General features: G+C 39.2%; 3 protein-coding genes across 5 annotated transcripts; 2 read left to right on the top strand and 1 right to left on the bottom strand.

Annotated features, from left to right (window-relative positions):
* The first annotated feature begins 4,610 nt into the window (after positions 1-4,610).
* LOC102722745 lies at positions 4,611-8,601 on the top strand. The gene is made up of 8 exons (XM_006649038.2): positions 4,611-5,105; positions 6,640-6,787; positions 6,869-7,019; positions 7,197-7,322; positions 7,393-7,473; positions 7,553-7,745; positions 7,843-8,125; positions 8,201-8,601. The coding sequence occupies exons 1-8, from the start codon at positions 4,857-4,859 to the stop codon at positions 8,440-8,442; spliced, it is 1,473 nt and encodes a 490-aa protein (XP_006649101.2). The 5' UTR covers positions 4,611-4,856; the 3' UTR covers positions 8,443-8,601.
* A 1,193-nt stretch (positions 8,602-9,794) lies between these two features.
* LOC102712504 lies at positions 9,795-13,573 on the top strand. Of its 2 annotated transcripts, none has more exons than XM_015833301.2 (6): positions 9,795-10,204; positions 10,969-11,059; positions 11,193-11,362; positions 11,790-11,817; positions 11,902-12,010; positions 13,311-13,573. In XM_015833301.2, exons 1-6 carry the CDS (start codon positions 9,893-9,895, stop codon positions 13,390-13,392), a joined length of 792 nt encoding a protein of 263 aa, XP_015688787.1. In that variant the 5' UTR covers positions 9,795-9,892; the 3' UTR covers positions 13,393-13,573. The 2 variants fall into 2 exon arrangements, with proteins under 2 accessions (XP_015688787.1, XP_006648011.1); XM_006647948.3 differs by having other exon boundaries at positions 11,190-11,362; positions 13,311-13,528.
* A 111-nt stretch (positions 13,574-13,684) lies between these two features.
* LOC102722467 (GPI ethanolamine phosphate transferase 2) lies at positions 13,685-20,519 on the bottom strand. Of its 2 annotated transcripts, XM_015833294.2 has the most exons (17): positions 20,321-20,519; positions 20,140-20,233; positions 19,960-20,004; positions 19,676-19,843; positions 19,502-19,586; positions 19,060-19,166; positions 18,552-18,632; positions 18,251-18,303; positions 18,073-18,172; positions 17,266-17,409; positions 16,948-17,044; positions 16,479-16,698; positions 16,304-16,397; positions 15,148-16,191; positions 14,937-15,029; positions 14,581-14,864; positions 13,685-14,280 (listed from the first exon to the last, which is right to left on the bottom strand). In XM_015833294.2, the coding sequence occupies exons 1-17, from the start codon at positions 20,455-20,457 to the stop codon at positions 14,154-14,156; spliced, it is 2,973 nt and encodes a 990-aa protein (XP_015688780.1). In that variant the 5' UTR covers positions 20,458-20,519; the 3' UTR covers positions 13,685-14,153. The 2 variants fall into 2 exon arrangements, with proteins under 2 accessions (XP_015688780.1, XP_015688781.1); XM_015833295.2 differs by lacking the exon at positions 20,321-20,519 and having other exon boundaries at positions 19,676-19,862; positions 20,140-20,165.
* Between the last annotated feature and the right edge of the window lie 544 nt (positions 20,520-21,063).

Here is a 21,063-nt window from a genome sequence, read left to right as displayed (position 1 = left end):
TATGCCAGGTCTCTGGTAGCATCCAATGCAGGGCTACTGTACCTTTTGTCTGAATATTCAGATGAAGAGAATTTTTGCTCTTGTGCTCTGCTCTCGAGCAGGCCGGCCCCGGCCCCGGGTATACACTCTCTGGCCTCTGCTCTGCTCTGCACCGATCTGAGATTCTGTGTAGCCTCTGACGCCTTCAATTAAGCTACCGAGTTTGTCACGAGAATGGGGTGGCATCGTTGGAGGCCAACTGGAGCATCAGAAATTCAGAATATGCGTATGCGTAGCAATTGGGAGCAAGTTATCTTCAGAATCAGAACTCGGAAATGCTTGCATGTGGATGGATCATAGGAATAGCGTTGTTCCAGACGAAAAGCGATACCTTTGTTGCACTGTGCTCTCCCCCGGTCTCTCGGATTCCTCTTCACCATCCTGCTTCGTTTCGCTTCTGTAGTAGGCGCATTGTGGAATCTCGAATTCTTGACCGCTATACGCGAACGAATGGTTTGAATGTGTATGGCAACAACGCTCAGGTTAGCAATGAGTTGGAGCAGAAACCTGTCGACAAACGCGCTTCTGTTTTTTTAACAAGGCGCGCACTATTTTATACTTCATTTGATCCAACAAATAACAATTTGTAGTATTCAAAATATATCAACTTCTACACCTATATTCTTTTTAAATTTCACCGCTAAAGTTTATCGCTTATTTTTTTCATCTCAACCCATCACAATATTTTCTTATTTAATTTCATCGACTTTCTTAATACTCATAATCTAAAACTCATTATTATACGATGGAGACAGTATCTCACTAGCATTATGTTATGTCCACGCAAACACACAAACTCTAAGTAAGTATACTATAACTTTACAATTTAAAATACAATGAATAATCGATTACCTGACATCAAGTGATCATCCGAGTATACTCATAAATAATGAACGATGCTATACGTACGATAAAAATGGTACGATTCACGTACGATAAAACGGCAGCCATTGTTCTTCCGTTTGAAACAGCGACGGATGCAAAAAATCGCTGATGCTCTCACAGTGCCTGTCCGTTATCCGGCTAGGATCGTACGTGAATCGTACTGTAACATCGTGTGTATAGCAATTTTGATAAATAATTGATTACCTAAAAGTAACACATAAATATTCAGTATTTCGAACAAATCTTGGGATGAATATTTAACCACTAGTACTTTCTCAAACTCTTAGTTTATAAAATAAGGTATTTGTTCAAGAAAAATACCATCATGATATCCTAAACTAAATAGGTTTTGTAAAATTATTCTAATATAAAAATGATGGTCAAATTTTCAAATATTTTCTTGAAATTTGTCTAATTGTTAGATATTTATGACCATACTAGTAATTGTGCACATTCAAAAGCATGTTTTTCATTATACATTTATGAGAAATACCATATCAAAATTTAGAAACTACACATGTTGAGACATAATCTTTTTAACCTAAATTATAAGGCATCCTCATAAGATCTATAAAAAGCAAAACTAACAAGTTACGGCTGCATGGTTATTTTAACATAATTTTAGAAATGCATAAGAAAGAAATTGATACAAGAGACCCACTATATTCATCATTTCATCTACTCAGGCATATTAGCTAGTACACAAACAACAATCAAATAGCTCTCGAATTAGATAACAGGTTTGTTTAGGGAGCTTAAGATTCTGTGAAGCAACTGTTGAGAAACCGATAATACCAAAATTTTGATAATATTTTTTAATGAATTTAGTTAAGGAAAAAGCACAATCAATCAATGGAAAGCTTGTCCAAAAGAATCTAAGTTTAAGAAGGAGTCATTGAGACCATAACATGACAGTTTAATTATATCTATTAATTTGGCAAAGTTTAGTATTTTTTCTTATGAAGTTTTGTGTCATGTCCTGTATGTACTAGTATTTACACATGTGTATAAATATATACACAGAGGGTCATTGTAAAATATCACATAGATCAATACAATTACTCTCGGCGCATCACCACCCTCCTTTTCAAGTTCTTTTTATCACCAACGTAACTTGGAACTTGACGTGGGATTGCATCGACTTCAATCTCTGGCGAAGGGCTAAACCCTAAGTTTCACTGACACTGGCAAATCGTATCAAGTACATTGGTGTTGTTCAAGGTTGCATCGCTTTGATCTCTTGGATTGCTCTGGTTCGGTTGGTATATTTTACCCACTTGATAATTGAATTCTATCTTAACTAACATTGTGTTTAGAGACAAACCAATTAGTTGGAACTATTTCGGTTAAGTCTAACCTTTTGCCTTAGCCGATATATATGTTTCTACAATCTCAGATATGCTTTTGATAGATTTGTTATATTCATCGCATTAGGGCACGTACAAAGGGCTTTCATTGGTGTCTCTATCGCTGCATGCTCACTGACGTGGAAAAGAGAGACATGAGAGAGAAAATTGGTTGTTTTGTATGGAGTTAGCAAAATATCGACTTTTGACGTATAAAACAAGGAGACAACTAGAAAATTTGCTTTGTACATATGCTAACTCTAATCAGAGACGCCGATCAGATAGAATGTGAACGATGAATTATTTCTTCTATAATTGCGAAGAGTCAGCTTGACAGACTGTCGCTTGTATGAGAAGTTTTTTCTACTGATGTGGCTTGAGATAGAGCTCATAATGGGCTCTACCATTGAACATACCCTTAGATAGATTTACCGGCTCGCTGAGATCAGATTACCATAGATAGATTTACCGGCTTTATTGATGTTTGTAAATTACATCCCATTATACAATTATCCCGAGTCCACTTCTGATCTCTGCATAACTAGGATACACAAACAACTCATAAACACACTAAAATAAAACGTAATGGATTAAAATGAGACTTAATGACCATCAATTCTAAGACTAGACCAACATCCATGTCCCTAGGCAAAAAAAATCCTTAACCACTATCTCCAATTGCTGACATGCCACAACCACCAAATCCTGAAAACCAGGCTCTTTGTAGGATAACCATGTACAAAGCTAGTGTGTAAGTTAAAAACAATCTACAAAAAAAGAGGATATTACCTTTTTTTCTTCAAAAACCACATTGTTCCTGCATAACCAAAGTGACCAACTTATACTAGTCACCACTAACAGGAGAAGAAATTTAATATCATTATGTAACAACCCCATCCAACTCCCAAACATACGATCACAATACATGGCGAAGGTAGCCCTAATGCTACATGAGTGACAAACCAAACCGAATTTGCAAGATGGTAATAATAAAAAGGTGCCTAATTGTTTGCTTTTTGTGACAAAAGCAACAATTCTCACTATTTTGTCACTTTCATTTGGCTAGGTTTCCTTTGTCAACACTACTCCACATCTCAAATACCAAAGAAAATATTGACTTTTAGTGGCAATTTTAGTTTGCAGAAATCTTTGGTTAAATTAGGTGCATCAATGTGTAACATAGCTAGAAAATAAGATTTCACATAAAACACTATATACGAGAGAGCCCTTGCATGAGAGATAGATCTTACCATTGTATACTCTTCTATTTATCTGCATTTCCCACGTGTTATGGTAACGATGCCTATTTTGAGTCTTATTTTGCGGTTGGCATGTCGACAAAAGCATCCTTAGCATACATGGTTACCCCTTTTCTTAAATTTAAAATGGAATACTAATGGTTACATCTTATAGCCCTTTGATATTTTATGCAGCGATAAACATATTGGCATATGCAACAAGTACACGTTCTCTTGAGCCAACAATGGCACAACAGAAACTAACAATGTTGAAAAAGCAATGTAACAATAATATGGCAAAGGACAAAAAAACAAATGATGCAAAAAACTATCCAAGAAGAAAATAGTACCAAAATAACCTTTCTGTATGCAGCAAATTCCTAGTTCAAGCTATCAATAGTACACACAATGAAGGCTTGGCACCTACCATATTCCCGCTAATAGTGTCTTTTACATGTCGTTATTTATGTTTCCATTAGCTATAGTTTACACCCTAGGTTATTTGTGACGGTGTTTTAGAAAAAAATATCTTATGTACCTCTCTCATTTTAGAGTTAGTGTTTTGTAATTCTCACTTTATATATATATCTATATTTATGTGACTTGGTGGCTAAATATTAAGACAATCAAATATTACTATTCTAGTTGTATCAAAAACAACCATAGTGTACACGTGTTAGTTTCGATCTTAACATGCGACTCACACATGATTAACCTTGAGGTGAGACCCATATCACTAAAACATGCACAATATTTTATTTTTCCTTTACTGTTTTAAATATTTTATTGACTGTCTCGCTACTCCAATCCTTCCTCTCTCTTTTCCTATACAGATTACGGTACACCCAATATATGATTATTTTTTAAGTCTTACGAGGATCATAGCTTAAAATCGATATATATTTTATACATGATAGACTGACTTAAATAGTTTAAAATATATCTTTACTTTAAATCATGGATACCTAACAAACGGATGGACCAAATTTCATGTTCGCCGGTTATGTACTTTTACCAGCATTTTTTTTGGCTCGAAAACGTGCCATGGGCCAGCACCAGCTGTAGCCTCGTAGCCACTGTCGGTATTCGACGTTCCCCTTTCGCACTTCGCATGCCCCTCGTGCCAGCTCCGTCGTACCCTTCTTCCTCCTCGCTACTCTCCCTCGTCTCCTCCCTCCCTCCCCTCCCCTCCCCAACCCCACCCATGGCGCCTCCGCTAAACCCTAACCCCGCGTAATTTGCCTCCTCCCGTACCCGAGCCCGACCGCACCTCCTCGGTCCCCGCCCACCCCCGTGCCCGCTGCACCCGCCTCGCCGGCGGGAGGCGCAGGCCAGGGGCTCACGGGACATGGAGCATCACCACCACAAGCCCGGGCTGCGGGTGCGCCTCCGCATCACCGCCGCGCGGCGCCGCGCGTGGCTGTCCGCGGGGCTGCAGTCCGCCTGCCGCAAGCCGCCGCGCCGCGACCCGTCCGACTCCGTCCACAAGGTCGCGCGCCGCGAGATCGGCGGGGGCCACCGCCGGCCGCCGCGGCCCGCGGCGCCCTCCTCCTCCGCCTTCTCCTGCCCCGAGAAATTCCGGAACTTCCAGCTGCAGGTGTGTGCAGCCTGCCCGTCTCCTCATCACTCCCAGGTTTCCCGGTAGCCTAGTGGCGCTTGGTATCTCATTCTGATCCGTGACACTTGCTCTGGTTAGGGATTTTTTTAAAAACTTTTGGTGGCATCCATTCGACGTGATCCTTTTAATCAAAAGTGATGCTCATCGAGGCACAAGTGTACTGGAAATACAGTAATGGTAATCTGGTGAACTGGCAATGGTATAACAATGTGCTTGTGTGCTGCTATGGCTAGATCTAGTAATTTCGTGCCAGGAATATCAACTGCAAATGCTTATGATGTCCTGTACGTAGTTTGGCATGTTCAGTTCTGTTTTTAAAATAGGATATTTCTCCTTTAGACACAGTTTTGTTGGGGGTTTGTGATGTTGATTGCCCATAGCAGATTTGCATAACTGGAGGCATCAATTCTATTGAAATCTGAGTGGGCTGGAATCCACATTTTAAGCGATTAGTAACAGTAACACACCATACAGTTCCATTTATACATACCATGAGGTAAGCACCTTGGAGTGTACCAACTCTGTATAAAGTGTATCTTTTTGGCCACGCAATTTGATTAATTGATTGAGTTAGAGGCTCATGGAAAAAAAACTGAGTAGTCATACCAGAATTCTGAGTGTATTGTGTCTTCCTAAAAATTACTGTTGTTTGGTAATATGGATGAAGCCATGATGGCACCTGAAAAGGAAAAGATATTTGTGGGTTCTGGTTGCTTGTATATTTGCCACTCGAAACATGTAATATGGAAGTTTTCAAGTGGAAGAAGACACATTCAAGATCAATGCTATAAGCTAATGAAGCGGAAAACGGCATATGTAGCTGCTCTTGTGGTACGACATATGATTGTGTTATGGGGTTATTTCCTCAGTTATTGTAGTAACAAAATTACAAACATTAAATCACTTTGATTCAGTACATTAAAAGCACTCAACTAGGGTGGATTGTTGAAATATTTATGGAAACCATTTTGCTCTTTGAAAATAATGCTTGCCATATTGGCTCTGGCAAATCAGGGGTCCACCTGACATAATAGGCTCTAGGTATCCAGGTTATGTTCCAGAAAAGTTTAGTAGTAAAAATTTTTTGTATAGCCAATTAAATTTGCATGATGGGTATCATGTACTCTCCGGACATTAGGCTGGACAACAACTTCCTATAATTTATCTTGAGTCTTTAATATATGTTTGTTGTCTTCTGTGCATATGCATGTGAATATATTCCATATTTTTCCAAATATGTGGGACAAATAAAACAGAGAAGATATTGATGCAAATGCCAAGATGTTTCTGGAAGTAGCTGATAAAATAGTGATGATTCGGACGAGGAAGGGGATTTCAGCTCCAGGGTTGATCAATGAACACACATGATCCCACATTTTCATAATCATGCTGTCTAAATCTGATAAACTAACTTTCATGCACAGAATTTCTCTCAACTGACAACTTTACAATTCACAAGCTTTTAATAAGTAATTATTGTTTACTAATATACAATTCTAATTTGGTTGTGCAGGAAGAGTATGACACCTATGATGATGAAGTCCATTTTCTTGTTCAGCTGCCCTTTTTGTGGAGCAGAACCAAAATCATTGAGATTGTTGCAGCAAAGGATGTCATATTTGCACTTGCCCAATCTGGTCTGTGTGGTGCATTTAATCGAGGTAAATCTCATTCTTCAATGCTAACTTGTTTTGCTTTTGTCAAATTTACATTCCTAACAAAACTTCTTCTAATGCTGGCAGCAACAAACAAGCGCATATGCTACTTGAATATAAGTCCTGATGAGGTGATTAGGAGTTTGTTTTACAATAAAAACAATGAATCCCTTATCACTGTTTCAGTTTATGAATCAGATCGTTTCAGCTCACTCAAGTGCAGAACAACTCCAATAGAGTAAGTGGCCTTATTCTTTATTATTCTTTGTGTGAAAAGAGTATTTTTGGTGCTAAATTGTTGATCTTCCTGGTTTCTGCAGCAAGATTTGCACTATTATTTCTATAGTTTTTTGCTCTCTTTTATGTTTAATTTTAAAGCATGAACATATCTTCTCCTATCATAATTGCTTTTTAGGTACATCAGAAGAGGCCAATTGAACGATGGATTTCCTTTATTTGAGACTGAATCACTGAAATACCCTGGTTTTGTTGAGTTTGATGATGTTAATGGCAAAGTACTGACCTTTTCAGCACAGGATAGGTATGTAACATTTTGCCTTACAGTTTGATAGCAGTGGTATGTGCATTGTGTAATTGTTTCTCCTTTACAGCACCTACAAAGTTTTTGATCTGAAGAACTACAATTTTCTGTATTCTATATGCGATAAGAATATCCAGGAGATCAAAATAAGGTTTGGTTACGTAAAAATGTTTCATCTTTGACTTAAATAGTTTACACCATGCCCTTACATTCATGAATCCTCTCCCCAGTCCTGGAATCATGCTCGTGATTTACCATAAGTCAGCTAATCATGTTCCGTTAAAGATACTTTCTATTGAGGATGGAAGCCCACTGAAAACCTTTACTCAGTTGCTACATCGGAGCAGAAAAGTTGACTTCATTGAGCAGTTTAATGAAAAACTTCTCGTGAAACAAGACAAGGAAAACCTACAGATTATTGATGTATGCTGCTATTAACTTTTTTTGTAATCCATCTGTCTTTGTTTGTGGCAACTACAATCTGCACTTCACTCTTGAACTAACTTGGTTATCTGACCAGGTTAGAAACTCCAATCTGATTGAGGTCAACAAAACCGAATTTATGACTCCTTCGGCCTTCATCTTCCTCTACGAAAATAATCTATTCCTGACATTTTGCAATAGGACGGTTGCAGCGTGGAATTTTCGTGGAGAACTAGTTACATCATTTGATGACCATGAGTTGTGGCATTCTAACTGCAATACCAATAATATATACATCACTGCGGACCAGGATTTGATTATCTCATACTGCAAAACTTCAAAGGAGGTCAGAGACAGGGATGGCACCTGCGAGGGCATAGGTATTTATAAACTTCATTATGTAGAGTGAGCTTTTTTTAATCCACATGAATAAATTGGCTAAATTCCTTACTCAGGTTCCCCCACGGGATCAATTAACATGAGCAACATCTTCACGGGAAAGTGCGTCGCCAAGATCTCCCCCCTCGACCCTACTCTCACAATTGCTCCTCGAAAAAGAGGTGATAGCAGCAGATCTACCATTCGGAGCACCGTTTCTGATGCTCTTGAGGACATCACCGCGCTATTCTATGATGAGGATCGCAACGAAATCTACACCGGAAACAGTAAAGGCCTGGTGCATGTCTGGTCAAACTAGTTTCACCTCCCCAACACCAACCTTGTAGATACCTCTGTACCTGTCTTTCTCTTGCTGTTGCATTACAAATGTAATGATCTTCCGGTCTCTGATATAGTGGAATTGTGGCTCCCAGACATTATACCATTGGTAGAATAATCTGAGTGTAGATTTTCTTGACTGTATATCAATCGTGGCCGTGGAAGTTTGTTTTCCTGTTTTCAGCCAGTTCAAGTGTCAAAGTCTAAATGCCCTGTTATTTATGGTTTACTGAAGCTGTACTTCGAAGCAGATAGCTACTGCTTTTGATCACAGATACTGTTCCCATTGGGTGGTAGTACAGCTTAGTACTTACTACCCAGTGCATAGGGATGTTTTTTTGAAAAAAATTTGGGGCACCTTTTTAATATTTATTTATAAAGTAAACTATCCGTAAATGTTTAGCTTTTTCCAAGCAAAAATTAGTTTGTGAATATAACTTTTATATATATTTTCTTAGTAACCTAAAAATCTTAGCAACCTAAAAACTAAGGTTAAAAAATATTGATGAAAAAACTTTAAAATCAACTTTAAAATTAAGGTTGAAAATTTAAATTTGGCTTATAAGTATAAACATAAGCAAAGAGATTAGGATGTCATATTATTTTTTGGTTTTTGCGCGTACGTTTTTCAAGCTGTTAAATGGTTTATTTTAAAAAAGTTTGTATACAAAAGTCCATTGCCTTACCTCTCTAAAATAGATTTTTAGTCTTGTAGTAGTTATATTTTCATTTATACTATTGAATAGTTATAAAAGAATTAGATAATTTTACATCAACATCCGTACAATAACTTAGGCATATTATGGCTCATATCATTGTGTGCTGACGTGGTAATATCTTGACCATGGACCCATGGTTGTCGAGCTAGCAGGACAAAACCAGATCGAGTCCCGGTGGTGTGAGGCCCAGACTGCTATTAACACCATCACCTCACGGTCATTTAGTGGTAATTACGACCTGATTGCGAGCACCAATTAGCCACTAATTAATCGCGGTCAATTTTTATAGTAAATCACTAATTAATCGCGGTCAATTTATAACATGCGACAAGGTTCCTCGGAGATTCACTCGTTTTACTCTCTCGCCTTTTATCCCCCCCCCCCCCCCCACCCAGCGCTTTCGCTTCAACACCGCGGATCTCAATCTCGAGTGAATGCACAGCTTCACTGACATGCGGGTCCCCACTCAGTTGGCCCCACCTGTCAGCCGGGCTCGGTGGCTAGCTTGCAAGCAACGTTAACGCGGTGCGGCTACGGCGTCATGCGCGCGATTACTCCAACTCCACCTCGCCGTCGCCTGCCTTATCGCGAAGACCCCGAAGGAACACCGCGACGCACGCACACGCATCCGCCGTTGGGAGTTCGACCAAACCGCGAAGCGAAGCGAGTCGAGACGCCAGTCGCCGCCGTACACGTCGACCTAGGGTTTCGATGGAGCCCGCCTCCTCCTCGTCGTCGTCGCCGCAGGTGGCGGGGAGGAGGGTGCCGGAGGTTGCGGCGGAGCTGAGGCTGCGGAAGAGGACGCTGGAGACGGTGCTGGAGCAGTGCCAGCGCGCGCTCGAGATGATGCGCGAGGCCGATCTGGGCATCGCCGAGGAGGAGGAGGAGGAGGAGGAGGAGGGCGCCGGCGCCGAGGTGGCGAATCCGGAGGAGGTGGGGGGCAGCCGCGCTGCCGGCGAAGGGTGTGACGAGGGTGCGCCGCCGTCGTCTCCGCCGTCGGATGCTGACTACGAGACGGACGAGGTGAGGGGGGAGTGCTCTTCCTCTCAATTTCGTGATCCGGGGTCTGTATTCTGTAGGAGATTCCATAATTCAGGTTTAGATATCGGTGGCTTGATTGATCGGTAATTAATGACATTTAGGCATTCGTGGATACGATATGCTCCAAAATAGTATCGGATTAGTTGGATAGGAATTGGCAGCATACTGGAATTAGCTGAAATTTACACGAAATTGTGCTGATGTTGAATCCTAATGGGACAATTTGGCTGCCCCTTGTTGCTATATGGTTTGTATGGTGTCATGTGTTGAGTCTACTAATGGGCTAAGCTAATTATGGTCGCTTGCTGTGTATAATTGCAGTAAAGCCTGTTTGTGGAAACAGAAAGTGTGTTCTGTATTGTCCAATCAAAACATGCCGCTATGTAGTTTAGATTAGAGAAAAAAAGAGATGCAATGGGGCTATGGATTGCCGAATCAATTTTGTCATGAGGGCAATCGTAACTATTTGCAAATATGATGAGCTATGGATTTTGAAATAGTCGATTAGCGGTTCTTAGTCTTCATAGTACCTTCAATGTCAGATATCTTTTTTACCATTAATGATTGGATGTAAATGTTTGTTTGTGTTATCATATCCTTTTGAATTTAATTTTCTTAACAACAAGGGCTAAACTATTTTCTGGTGGTCTGGCATATTAGATATCAATTGGTGCTAGGTTTTATTGTACTTGTTTATTTTGTTCCGAAAGTATACTCAAAATTGTACCTCATGCTTTGCTTTGCAGTTGTGTGATCTTCTCAAATCAAGGGTTGCATCGCCTGAATTTCTCGAAAAACTAGACAATATTCATAAGTCGGTATATCAAAATGGTGCAGGTGCATATTTCTCTTCTCTTTTTGGTGTTTACCTAGAATTCAATGGACATACTTTGCACGGCATGTAAACTATTAATCCGTGCAATCAAATCTGAGAACTGAACAGTTCCATAAATTACTCTTGCAACAGTAGATGAAACTATATCCTGGGATATTATAAGTTCAGCAGATATATGGGACGACAAGGGCATGAACATAAGTGATGATTCAGAGGATGGATATGTTCTCATTAAACAAGAGGACATAGTTGACGGGATCGCAAGCTTCATGGCTGCATACTTGCTGTCACTGAAACAAACTAAGGTATGCAAAAATCAGTGCACATTTTCAATTTCTGATGTTCTCACATGATTTCTAGTTTTTACCTGGCTTTCCTTCCGTCTGCATTATTTCCTCGATATTGGTCTCACTACTATTGTTAATCTTTGGGTCGGACCCGTCTGACCAAACAATCATGTTCAAAGTTACTATTGTTGCTTTGTACTACTTCCGTCACAAAAAAAGACTTCATTTTTTCGTATGAACCTAGACAAGACTACATCCAGGTTCATACCCATAAACAAAGCCTTTTTGGGATGCAGGTAGTGCATGGTACAGAAATATTGCTAGAAGCTAAATTCCTCCCCTATTTTATTGTCATGCCTTGATTACTTTGTTATTATTATGGAAGAGAACTATTTATATCTTATTGAGAAAAGTTCATACATTTGATGTTGAAAATTTCATGCAGGACTTGACACCTAATCAACTTCAACAAGGTTACATTGCCATTCTCTTATAAACTTCAGATGAATTTTGTCAATGTAGAAAAACTGATAATTCCCACCATCCGTTTTTGCCAGCTCTTAGCAAGACCTTTTCAACTAAGAAGAGAAAAGGCAAGCTTCAGAAGGCATGGGATGGAACAAAAGTTATTTATAATATAGCATCATGGAGTGCAACAGCTATTGGGTAAGCTATCATCGTTACTAGTCAATCTGTATAGAATGATCCTATTAAAGTGGTTTCCTAAAATCATATCGAAGAACATTGAATTATCTGGCCGGTTGCCAAGCGTAGATTTCTCCAGAAGCACCACAAAGCCTGCAGCACAGGTGCTGCATCAGCTTTTCAGTAGAATTCCATGAGCTTTTGAATTGATAGTTTCACCCCCATTTCTTCATTTCTTGGCTTTTGCTTATACTTATAAGCCAAAATTTGAATTTTCAACCTTAGATTTGGAGTTGATTTTGAGGTTTTTTTCATCGTAATTTATTTTTCAGCCTTGACTTTTAGATCGCTATGAACACGTATATCAAAGTTTTGTTCTTAACTTATTTTCCATTTGCAAATATATAGTTTAGCCTTTTCCTTTAAAAAGCGAAAAGATGGCCCTTACTCGAGTTTCTTCCATGTAGGCCTGCTAATGGGTTGGATAGAAATAGATTAAACGGGTTGGGTTTTAATTTGAATTGTCTTTGGTTGAGCGTAAATGGATTGTTACTTTAAATGGTTTGGATTGGATTGGGTAATGGAGACAAATGGATTGGTATGGACTGGATTTGGTTAGGTGATTTCAGGTTTTAAATGGATTTAACCTGTGGAGAGCAAATGGATCATTTAATTGGGTAACTAATGGATAAGAGAACAGACATACGTAGGACCCACATGTAGAAATTGATCAAAATTTGCACAAAGTTGCTCTTATACATAGTAAATCATCCCACCAAATTTTAGTCAAATTTGATAAACTTTTATAGTGTGAACGTGAGTTTTAAAATTTTAGGTCCGAGTTTGCACATACCAAATGGTCACATCCATTCTGTCAGAGTGGGTTGATCCATTTTAACCAAATGGTTTGGTGCGGGTTGGACTAGAATTGAAGTTGGATTGGTTTGGATTGGATCTCAATGAAAAATAATTGGTGTGGATTGGTTTGGTAGACTAATTAGTAAAGAGATGGATTGGGGTGGATTTGGATTGGATTGAAATCCATTGGCAGGCTTACTTCCATGTGCTGAGTGTTGCCATTTCCTCTTAACAGGATTTATATAGCTTGATTTTGCAAGCATTTAAATAGATTTATTGCATCTATGGATAGAGTGAGAGATTGGCATCTTCATTTTGCAAGCATTTATAAATAGATTTATTGCATCTATGGAGAGAGTGAGAGACTGGCATCGTTACATAATCCTGTAGATACCAACAAGAGCAAACATCTGTGTAACTAGAGCTAACTAATTGATTGTGTTCCTGTGTTGCCTCTATGCAGTATCTACCAGAATCCAGCAATTCTAAAAGCAGCGACGGCTGCCTTTTGGACTTCCTGCCGTGTAGCATCCAAGTTTCTGTGAAGTCCATTGCTTCGTTGGGGAGGTGTGTACATTGTGTGATTACGGCAAGGATGTCGCTTCCCCGCATCTCCTGTCAAGGGGAAGCACTCTTGCCAAAACCTTGTGGTACACTCATTATATGATGTAATTCTATCGAGATCATCCATCGACAAGTTCACGGATTGATTGACAATTAGACCAATCTTACACCTGATCTGATGATTGATGGCACCTCCCTCCCCGTGTTTGACTGTGTCATTTGTACCAGACCTCCGGTTTATCATTCCTTGTACATATAAGCTCGTTCATTGTACATACCAGCTATCCTACAGTGTGCCCGTCCAATTGTAAATATGTCGATTCGTTTGAATAAATTCATCAGTCACATGTCTTTACCTTGTCCCTTTCTAAAGTAAATATTTGAAATGTTCGCAAGGTGCGTGGTCAAATGATTGTCGAATTTCCTGGACTAATTACTAGACAACATATAATTCTCCAAAGTTAACAGTGCAAGCCTCAGGTCTGTGCGGCTGTACTGTTTGTAGTTTGTGATGCTAGAACAGAATACATACATCACTCACAACAATCTCTCGATCAAATCTACTGCCAAAACGTGTGTTTACACCCTTGCTGGGAACTGTATGATCTGAACTAACTACAAATTGAATAAAGTGCCAAGCCGCAGATTAAAAAAAAAAAGAATGTCACGGCTTCCATGGAGGTAATGCTAATCTTCCCTTCCGATAAATGACTAAAACTAGAACATCTATTGTTTGAAGTAATTATATGGATTTATCCCTGTAGTTTCTCTCCTTGTACGAAAAAACAGAGCAAGTGTAAACTGCTGTCATGGCTATAACGAAAACTCCAGCATAAGTGCACACTGTCGCTGCGCAAACATAAAGGTACCTGTTGGCATTGGAGAAATGAAACCGATCAATCTACGAAGTAACAGGATATAGCACAGATATGTGCTGATTCAGTGACAGGTGCATCCATGTTAATTGTGGCAACAAGTGGAAGCAATCTGGTTGCAGTTTGCGTCTAATGCAGTTAATTTCTATGCAGTATATGCAGCAATGTGATATTTTGATGGCTATGCTAGTGACATTAGTTCACATGGTCATAATCTATGGAGTATTTCAGTCACCTGTTCTGATTTCAAAAGGTAGCAACAAATTGTTGATGAACAGATTGTTGAATACTTACTTTGGTGAAAATACGCTCCAAACAAACAAGTGGTTCCTCATGAGCAGCAAAACAATGGTGTACGATGTCAAGGCAATAGAATTAATGACCAAAGGAATCAAACAGGGCAACGTGATCATTTTGTCCAAAATACAGCTCCATTTTAATGGATGTGGAGTAGAGATACCATCAGTACTTATCACCGATGTATAAACCACCATCCCAAGGTGCAATAGAAGAGGTGATCCATATGTAATTATGAACATCAGTATGCCAGAAAGAACTGTCGAGTAACTTGAAATACCCTGTTAAAATTCATTAATTAAACCAGAAGGCAATGAGGATAAAGGCCACTTCACTAAGTCTGTTAAACTTACAATGAAAGCTCCAGCAACATCAATGCTGGCGAGGTTATTTGTGTTTCCAAGACCAAAATGACCAGACAATCCTAATAATTGCATCGCGACAATCTACATAGTTCATCAACAGTGATTAGCATTAGTAAACCATTTCATATCATGCCAATATTCATGAAAAACAACATATTGGTAAGCATATATCTTTTAGAAAATATTTAGAGGAACTGACCTGTACCCATTTCTTATGCAATGACTTATCCAGAGAAAAATGGATTATACTAGAGATTATTTGCACGAAAATGAGCAAAAGAGGTATTGCATTTATGGGTTGCTGCAGAAGCAATTGCAGAAGGCACCAGAAAGCTGTGTATGTTATTCCAGTCAGGAACATAGAATGATTTATGCCCTGCAGATGTATTGCCGATTCAGAATTCGAGCCAGAGGTTGTTGGTTCTGCTTCCATAGAACATACTGGAAATATCCAAGGTGATGCCACAAAAGTGGATGCTAGTGAAATACTTGCGATGACATAAAATATCTGAGCTATCGATGTTGTGCTATGGTTGGTCGGGAGTGAAGTATTGATCTGACTTTGCCAGATATGGAGCACAACCATAATTCCACAAAAAAAGTGGCTCAACCATACTACTAGAATATTCATTTTACTTGGTCTCAGTAATAGGAGCAAAATTGAATATAATACCACAACTGCAAGAACTGAGATTATTTGAAGAGCCTTCACAACAGATGAATCAGCTTGGGCCAATGACTTTGAGATGTCAGGAAAGTGAACCCAGTTAACCCCACCTTGATGCCAAGCTCTTAGAATTCTCCCAGAAACAAGAATGATAAGGATAGTGCATAACTTGTAACCATGTTGCTTAGTGGGGACTAATTTGCAGCTAGTAAAACAAGAGAAGTTATTCTCATGACGAATCTTCCCTTTTGTTCGTGCTATTGCTGAACTTGATTCTCTCAGCATTGATTGTGTTGTCTTGATGAGAAATATTAAATACAGAGTAGAAGTGAGATAGTGCCATGTATACTGTTCTTCTTCCACAAAAGAGCTTGATCCAAGACTGCTGACATAAAGAAAAATCCCCATGATAATGAACACTTCATCAAGGTGCCAATGATTATCTGAAATCCACTTAGAATAGTTTTCAAACTGACTCGGAGAGTTTCCCTTAAGTAGGCAAAAGACAATCCCCATGAGAAAAATGCATGAAACAATCATCAATGCGATCGCATAGATAAGTAAATAGAATGGTTTCTGCAAAAATAACAGTAAAGGAAAAAAATCAGTTTGATATTCAGATGAAAGAAAAATGTAACAGAAAGCTACTTCACACTACAGTCAAGAACTGCAAAGATAGTAAAATTACATTGGTCGCTCTGTGAGATAACCACTCACTCGCATATCTTAAGAATTCATGGTAGGCATCGACAGCAGTCCTGTTGTAGCCAGCTTCAATGGGCCTGAAAAAGCAAGTTCATTTAAGAAGTGATGGTTGATCATATTCACAACTGCTTTAGAGGATTTAATTATCAGAAGCTTACTTCATATTAGATCCTTGGTGAAGTTGTGGAGGGTGGTGGGAATCAAAAGCTTTAGAAAGCAAATGGCACAACTTCTTCTCAACAGATTCAGGAAAACTATCAATTCCTAAACCATACTTTCCATTAATGCAATCTTCAAAGCAGAAAGCAGGTAACTGTGCTTGCAACAATCTTAAGAATTGCAATGAGTTCAGCTCTAAGGTCCGCATTTTTTGCTCATCTGAAATAAGATGCACTCGTCATATTTTGATCTGAAGACCTTTAAGTACTGAATAATGTAATTTGTAAAAACCCAATATTCTGATTTAACTGGGAATACATCAATCAACAAAATGCAACAAGTCACACGATTATAAATCCATCAAAACCCTACTACCAATTGAAATCATTATAAAGTACACATGCATAAAATATCTTAACTTTTTATTAAGTATCCTGTACCGAAAACAGAAGGTAAGGATAAAATCACCTGTCAAAGAATTAAAAAGCTCTGGAAGCATGACACCTATGTTGTTCTTTGGAATTGGTGTCCCAAAGAGGATAGAGAGTGTTGGTGCAAGGTCCACCTGACAAAGTAAGAGTAGTCAATGGAACTCTATATTATAGGATTTTTTGCAATTATTTTTTAGCTTAGATGAATGCAACAAAGTGACTGATTTATAATAAAAATATTCAGCAGTAACAATGCTTTATATACGAAAACATACACAAAACTAAATGGGTCGTCACAGGTATCCAGAGATAAAGAAGACTGGAACTATATTCTTTTATAAAATAAGAGTTAAACCTGAAGCACTTCATTCTGATCGTAAGGTGAACAATATGAACTATGAACACTGTGTCCTATAAAAAGGGCAAGGGAGTCAGTCTCTTCATAAGAGGATCCTCCATGGTTACCACCTTCAGTCATGCCATGATCACTAACCACAACCTGAAATGTAGGGTGACAGAAATATGCCCATGAGAGTTAATGTAGGCCTTTATCTTTTCAGAAAAGGAATGGACTTGTTGACTAATGGTTGTACAGACTACTGAACTTAACGAGCTATCACAGTTTGCTGTAAATTGAAGCATATATAATACAACTGAAAAAAGAACGAAATCAGTTTCTGAGTTGTTAACCTGTCAGATAATCAGAAGCCACAAATCAGTAAACATAACTACTATTTAGAAAGGCGCCAGAATAAAATTTTTTAAACATACATTTATCAATCATCACTAGAAAATTCACCATTCACTAGTGGACATTTTAGTTATCTCCAGCAGATGTACGATCAAACTTGTTTGTCACAAATATGCATGCTACTAGGGCCGCGTTCGTTGGAGCCCCGGTAAGTTAACTTACCCCGGCGCGGAAAACGTAGTAATAGATTAGTACATGATTAATTAATTATTAATTATTAAAAAAATATAAAATAGATTAATATGATTCTTAAAACAACTTTCCTATAGAAAATTTTTACAAAAAATACACCGTTTAGCAGTTCGGAAAGCGTGCTCGCGGAAAACGAGGGACATAAGTTATCTAAGAGGGAGGGCCGAACGTGGCATAGGAATGTTACAAAATCTATAGAATCCAGAAAGGATCACAAACCAGAAGTGTTCTCTCCAAATTATCTTCAGGGCCTGATGCAGAACTGTGCACTCTTCTAATCACATCATCCATCTCCTTCAGCTTTTGGGGCATCAAAACACTGTAAATTATAAAATTTTAACTCAAACTAGGCATCACTCAAATAAAAAGAAGGCATTCAAGATGATATGGTATTTACCTTTGGCGGCCACCTATGTGGCCAACATGATCTAAGCCTAAATAGTGGAGAATCTGAAATTAAGAAACAAAACAAACTTGATTATCATATAAGGAAAGAACGCTTGCAGGATAAGTGCAAACCATAGCAAACAACACGAACAAGGGAGACAGTGTAAAGACTGTTGTTATACATTTATCACAGGAAACATTAATCGGATACTTGGAAAAAATGGTCGTAATCCAAATACTTATATTGTATCATAAATTTACAAAGGAATAAAATAAGTGAACATGAACCAATTACCAAGCTAAGGACATACCAAGACATTCCAGTCTTTGGCAGCAAACTCAAATTCCAGATGACGTGAAACGTTAAAATCAACCTCAACCGTATCTTTCACCTGACATCCAGTTACAATCATTAAATTAAGTTATACAAGCAGACAGGCTGAATGCAGAACAAAGAGCACTGATATTAGCCTACTAGAAAAACTCAAGCACCACCTCAAGCTTAACCCACAGTAACTGATATTCACCTATTAGACTACACAGTAAATAGAGTATAATGAGAGAAAACTCAGAACCCTACGGCTAAAAAGATGGACAGGAAATTACAAATTTTATGGACATCCATGTTTTGGACAGACTAGTGGTTTCGTGCCAGAGTTTTTATGAAGAAATCAGGGGAACTGATTCTTTGTTGGCAATCTACTGTTAGATTATAGTTTCAGGTGACAGTAAAAGTTTATTTTACCACTATTCAAAGCTCAAGTACACTGTCATCCTCAAAAAATGATGTGATGCACTGATGCATGAATCAGAACTTACATAAAAACTGCTCACACCATCTTGTCTCCAGAATAATTTTGGGAACAATTTGATCCATGTCTCATCTCCCAGCATCACTAGCTTATAACCAATCATGTGAAGCTGATCTGCATTGGTGTGAACATATGATAAGTTATACTCCCTCTGTCTCAAAATAAAAAAAACCTAAGATTGAATTAGACATATCCTACTACCACGAATCTGGAACAGAACCCTCTGTCCAAATTCGTAGTACTAGGATATATCTAATTCAGTCCTAGGTTTTTCTATTTTGAGACTGAGATATTGCTTATAAGACATTTTCTTGTTTGGTCAGGTCAGAACTGATGGATGATGCATAAAACAGGGGACACAAACATTGATAAATTTGTTGGCAATTAGGTAAGCAAATTAGATGATCAGTATAAGAGAAGGATAGGATCAGGTATGGAGAGGTTCTAACCAACAATATTGTCATCCAAGAAGGCTTGAGTATTAAAGTTAAATGCTACATCTAGAAAACCTCCAATTGCCCCAGATACCATTGCCTGAAAGTATGGCACATTTAGGACTACCAATATACTTGCACAAATTGGAATCTCTAGATAGAAAAGCAGTCAGCACTCAGCAGCCTTACTTTTAGCCGTGGCATTGTGACCGTTGGAGGTGCAGCCTTTGCATGATAACCTGCTGCTTTGCAACCAGCTAACAGAGATTGAGTGTAGGGCATTGATTCCATCATTTCTTTGCTTGGAGGTTTCCCCCCTCTCCCCAATACGAATTCAGCAGGTAGCCCATCTATTACCTAAATTGACATGCATAAACTCAAAAGACCAAACATTAAAAAGGTAAGAATAAAGCTGCCATTAAAATGCTAGGATTATGCCTTGAGAAGAACAAACACATCAATTTTGCTCATACCATCAGCACCAAACGATCGTACACAGGAGGGACCTCGGAAAGTTCCTGGTATGAGTCATACACAAAATTACAGGCATGAACATCGTAACACTGAACATGTCAAATCTTCCACATCTTTTTCACAGTGTACTAATACGCAGCACTACGAGATGGATCTAGCCCGAGGAATCGAACTCTCACCCTGTACAGAGATCTGAGCTGATCCGGGGGAAGCGCTGGTTCCTCCCCACCACCGGCGGGACCACACGATGGCATCCGGTAGCTCTCCGCCCCACTGCTGACACCGGCCAAGGGTCAACCGACGCAAACATCCATCGGCAGCAGCTCATAGAGCAGACCAGAGGTAGAGAGAGACGCGGACCTGAACCCGGGCAGCGTGGGCTTGACGGGGAAGAAGCCGTAGAGAAACATACAGAGGCCAACCACCTGCAGCAGCACCGCGGCCACGGTCCAACCGGCGACGGCAGTGCATGAAGGGGAGGCGCCGCCGCCGGCCATGGCTGATCGATCCCTCGCCGTCGCCGGTGGCGATCGCCGGAGCAGCCACGCCAGTTCGAACGGGCTGATGAACTGATGAACACCTCTGGGCCTCCTAACAATGGCTTCTTCGTCAAGCTGGACACCGCAGCCCAACACCTAAACGGGCCGTACAAGTGAAGAAGCTTGGGCCCAACTACAAATGGGCTTTTAAAAGTATCCATTTGAGTTTGGGAAAACCTAAAAAATGACATTCACAATCATAAATATCATTGACGGATGCGAGTTTTAAAAATATCACCATACAAATGAATTTGTCTGAGAAATATTATTGTTGTTAGGGTTCTGTCCATTTCTATGATTAAATACACTTTTCATGCTATAACACTTCACAGAAAAAATTGACGGAACCTTAACAACGATGATATTTTTTAGATAAATTTATTTATACGATGATATTTTATAGAACTCAAACTCATCAATAGCGATCGTTAGAATTAAGTGTTTATCAATTGTATTTATTAGATTTTCTCTTTTGAGTTTAGGCCCAATATGAGCCCACGAAACATTTGTCACCTCGGGCGCCATGTTTGGGTCTTTGGGATAAGGCTAGCGCTTGCCAAATGG

The sequence above is a fragment of the Oryza brachyantha genome, chromosome 2 (assembly GCF_000231095.2).
Source record: "Oryza brachyantha chromosome 2, ObraRS2, whole genome shotgun sequence".
Lineage (NCBI taxonomy): Eukaryota > Viridiplantae > Streptophyta > Magnoliopsida > Poales > Poaceae > Oryza > Oryza brachyantha.
The sequence above is the reverse complement of the archived record's forward strand: the minus strand, read 5'-3'. Positions and strand labels throughout refer to the sequence as shown.

Bases quoted from the DNA above. Each gene is read 5' to 3' on its own strand.
- LOC102722745 (XM_006649038.2), top strand. From the start codon at position 4,857: ATGGAGCATCACCACCACAAGCCCGGGCTGCGGGTGCGCCTCCGCATC. The intron at 7,020-7,196 runs GTAAGTGGCCTT...ATTGCTTTTTAG, and splicing joins TGCAGAACAACTCCAATAGA to GTACATCAGAAGAGGCCAAT. The intron at 7,746-7,842 runs GTATGCTGCTAT...TTATCTGACCAG, and splicing joins AAAACCTACAGATTATTGAT to GTTAGAAACTCCAATCTGAT.
- LOC102722467 (XM_015833294.2), bottom strand. From the start codon at position 20,457: ATGGCCGGCGGCGGCGCCTCCCCTTCATGCACTGCCGTCGCCGGTTGG. The intron at 18,633-19,059 runs GTAAGTTCTGAT...ACTGGATGTCAG, and splicing joins ATGGTGTGAGCAGTTTTTAT to GTGAAAGATACGGTTGAGGT. The intron at 17,410-18,072 runs GTTTGTGATCCT...CCTACATTTCAG, and splicing joins ATTTGGAGAGAACACTTCTG to GTTGTGGTTAGTGATCATGG.
- LOC102712504 (XM_006647948.3), top strand. From the start codon at position 9,893: ATGGAGCCCGCCTCCTCCTCGTCGTCGTCGCCGCAGGTGGCGGGGAGG. The intron at 11,060-11,189 runs GTGCATATTTCT...CTCTTGCAACAG, and splicing joins GGTATATCAAAATGGTGCAG to TAGATGAAACTATATCCTGG. The intron at 12,011-13,310 runs GTAAGCTATCAT...GCCTCTATGCAG, and splicing joins TGGAGTGCAACAGCTATTGG to TATCTACCAGAATCCAGCAA.